The 3,299-nt window shown below is 36.4% G+C and overlaps 1 protein-coding gene across 1 annotated transcript; it reads right to left on the minus strand.

The window, feature by feature from the left end:
• Window positions 1-1,311: 1,311 nt before the first annotated feature.
• Window positions 1,312-2,571, minus strand: LOC118757324. The gene has a single exon (XM_036492046.1). It carries the CDS (start codon window positions 2,569-2,571, stop codon window positions 1,312-1,314), a length of 1,260 nt encoding a protein of 419 aa, XP_036347939.1.
• Between the last annotated feature and the right edge of the window lie 728 nt (window positions 2,572-3,299).

Here is a 3,299-nt window from a genome sequence, read left to right on the forward strand (position 1 = left end):
TTTCTTACAGACTAGTTACAAAATTAATATATGCAGGACACTAAAACTATTGATTAAACTGGATACAAGATTCAAAAGAAAGAATACAAAAGATTAATAAATAAATTTCTTGAGTAAGAGAAATCAAGTGAGATAGAATTCGAGATCAAATTAAGCTCATTTAAGGTACGTACCAAGGGGGCATTGCGCGCGTATTCAGTTCTATGGATTTCACAATAGAACGGCAAAATGTTACGCAAGACTCGCTGAGGGATGTTGAAATTTATGCGACCTAAGCGAAAAGGACAATCAACACTACCATTAATAATATTAAAAACAAAAGTCAGGGAAAGTACAGAACGCCTCGTTTCCAATGACTTAAGGTTAAGCAAAACAAACGACTACTGTACGGTGGTATAGGATCCGAAAAGTTTAAGGACCGCAATGCGAACTTAAGAAACACCTTTTGGACACGTTCTAACCTATTTATAAAAGTTTTGTGGAATGGCCTCCAAATATATGTAGCATATTCCAAAATGGGACGAACAAAAGATGAGTATAGTAATTTAATAGTATAGGGATCAGAGAATTTTACACAGTTCCGCCTCACGAAACCCAAAACAGAGAAGGATTTAGAAATCACAAGATTAATATGCCAACTAAAAGAAAAATTTGAAGTAAAAATGACGCCAAGATCTTTGGCCTCGGCAACAGAGTCTACCGAAGACTCCGCGATTGTATAACTCGTTGATAAAGGACTATGAATTTTTGCAAAAGTTACTTTAAAGCACTTTTTAATATTTAAAGAGAGGCGTGATTTTATGCACCAAAGATTGAGATTATTAATGTCGGCCTGAAGCAAAGTAGCATCCCTTTCGTTTCTGATCATTGAAAATACTTTCAGGTCATCGGCATATAGCAAAAAATTTGCGAATGAAAAACATGAGCTAATGTCATTTATGAATAATATAAAAAGTAAAGGACCTAAAATACTTCCCTGGGGTACCCCAGAGGAGGCAAGGAATGCATCTGACGAAATGTCATCTATCGAGACAACACAGCGCCTGTTGATCAAGTAGGATTTAATCCACTTCAAAAAAACAGAATGGAAGCCAAGATATGCTAACTTATTAAGTAAAATCGAATGAGAGACTCTATCAAAGGCTTTACTAAAGTCCGTATAAATACAGTCAACCTGGAAACCTGCAGAAAGAGACGTCATACAGTATTCACAAAATACAGCTAGGTTAGACACAGTAGATCGATTGGAAACAAAACCATGTTGGTTAGGCAGGATTAAACTTTTAGTGATAAAATACATTTTTTCTTTGACTATAGATTCAAAAAGTTTCGATACAGTTGATAGTTTAGAAATGGGCCTGTAATTGCTCGTAAACTCTTAAGTATAGGGTTAATAGAAGTAATTTTCCAATCCTCGATAAAGACACCCGACGCAAGAGACAAATTAAAAATACGATGTGGAGGTAGAATTAGAGCGGGACAGTTCTTGAGGAGAAGAGCAGAAAACCCATCAACATCCGCTTTCGTAGACGGTTTCAGCTTAGAAATGCCAGCTTCCACGTCATCAAGGGACAGAGTTAGAGTCCCAAAACTGAACTCCGTAGCTGAATCGTGGTTTATATCAGGCCAGGAATTACCATCATCACAGACATAGTTGGCACTAAAAAATTCAGCGAAGAGACTCGCCACCTCAGTAGGGCCACTAGCACATTTATCGTCCAAAAAGACAGTCGAAGGAATGCAAGAGCCACATTTCTTAGACTTTATGAACTGCCAAAAAGCTTTTGGACTAGATTTAATGTTCAACTCCACCCCCAAAATATAGTTTTTATAAAGGAATTTGTCTAAGCAATTAAAATCTTTAGCATATTTCTGATATTTATCAAAGAAAATCTGATTTCCTGTAACTTTAAACTTCTTGAAGAATTTATTCCTAGGGTTCTTTAACTTTTTTAACTCCCGATTATACCATGGTAGCTTATGTGGTTTATTTTTCAAAATAGGCACATTTTCCCTACATAAATCAACTAACGCTGTTTTAAAAGAATAATAGCAATTAGAAACATCCTGTCCTGAAAGTAATTCATCCCAATTGAGCATGGAAAGCGAGTTATTTAGCTTGCCGAAATCACAAGACTTGTAATTGAAGATAACTTGCTTAACAGGAGCAGATTTTAAAAATTTGTACAATTCAAATTTCAGTATTAGTGGCAGATGATGCATGTCCGACTGAGACATAGGACAATAACATTTCTCAATATTGCAGATTATATTGTCGCTTACAAAGATTAGATCTAGAATTCTATCTAACTTGTTAACATACTTATTAATTTGATTAAGATTTAGACTTAAAAGACTATCGATGAGGTATGACTCATGCGGGGCAGTTATATTGTTAGGAGTGAGCCCGAAGTTCGAAAAAGTGTCCGACCAACGCACATTGCATAAATTAAAGTCACCTAAAACACATAAGTGACTGTCGCCAAGTTTGTTCAAAACTAGAGAGTTGATATTATCAGCATGCGCATGATAAAGGTCATCCTTACTATTTGGTGGAATGTAGGAAGCCATGATGAACAAGGAATCGTTGAACGACGAGCCAGTGACACATACACAGATCTGATCAAGAAGCGAATTATCATTATCAAGCGCAACTAAATACGAATACAGATTGCGACGAACAGGAATTAAGACACCTCCTCCTCTTAAACATCCAGTTTTCGCAGCGTCTCTATCCTTTCGGTAGACATTATAAAGGTTAGCGTCAAAAAATTCATTATCATTAAAAACTGAATTCAACCACGTCTCAACAATAACAAAAACGTCATAGTCGAGCTGAGAACTAAAATTGCGAACTAATTCAGATTTAGTACGAATGCCAGAAGCGTTTTGGAAGTACAATTTCAAATTGGAAGCGCTCCCAACCGTCTCATTAAATATTGCGCTACTTGAGTTCTGGTGCATCGACTTTTTGAAAAAAGCGAAAGGGTCGTATTTTAACATTTGCAGGCCATATATTTTCATTATTTATCACTTTCTCATAGCTGCACTCAGAAACGCCTAGTTTGAAGCTTACTTTTTTGAGATCATTCAAGTTGGCTCCCTTCTTTACTAACATATAGCAAGTAAGAAATTTAGCGTCTACACAAGCATGTTTAGCAACATAACTGATAATTTCAGCTGCGGTGACTGTGGGCGAAAATGAGGATAAATGTAGCCACTTCTGGTTAGGGATGACACTTAATTCATTACTGTTGTTAGCTCCGATAAGTAGCGGTTGTTTCAGCTTCAAGCGCTTG

The sequence above is a fragment of the Rhagoletis pomonella genome, unplaced genomic scaffold, assembly GCF_013731165.1.
Source record: "Rhagoletis pomonella isolate Grant_MI unplaced genomic scaffold, Rhpom_1.0 Rhpom_scaffold_16624, whole genome shotgun sequence".
NCBI classification, from domain to species: domain Eukaryota; kingdom Metazoa; phylum Arthropoda; class Insecta; order Diptera; family Tephritidae; genus Rhagoletis; species Rhagoletis pomonella.

Excerpts from the sequence above, each read along its gene's own strand:
- LOC118757324 (XM_036492046.1), bottom strand. The coding sequence starts at position 2,571 with ATGGCTTCCTACATTCCACCAAATAGTAAGGATGACCTTTATCATGCG.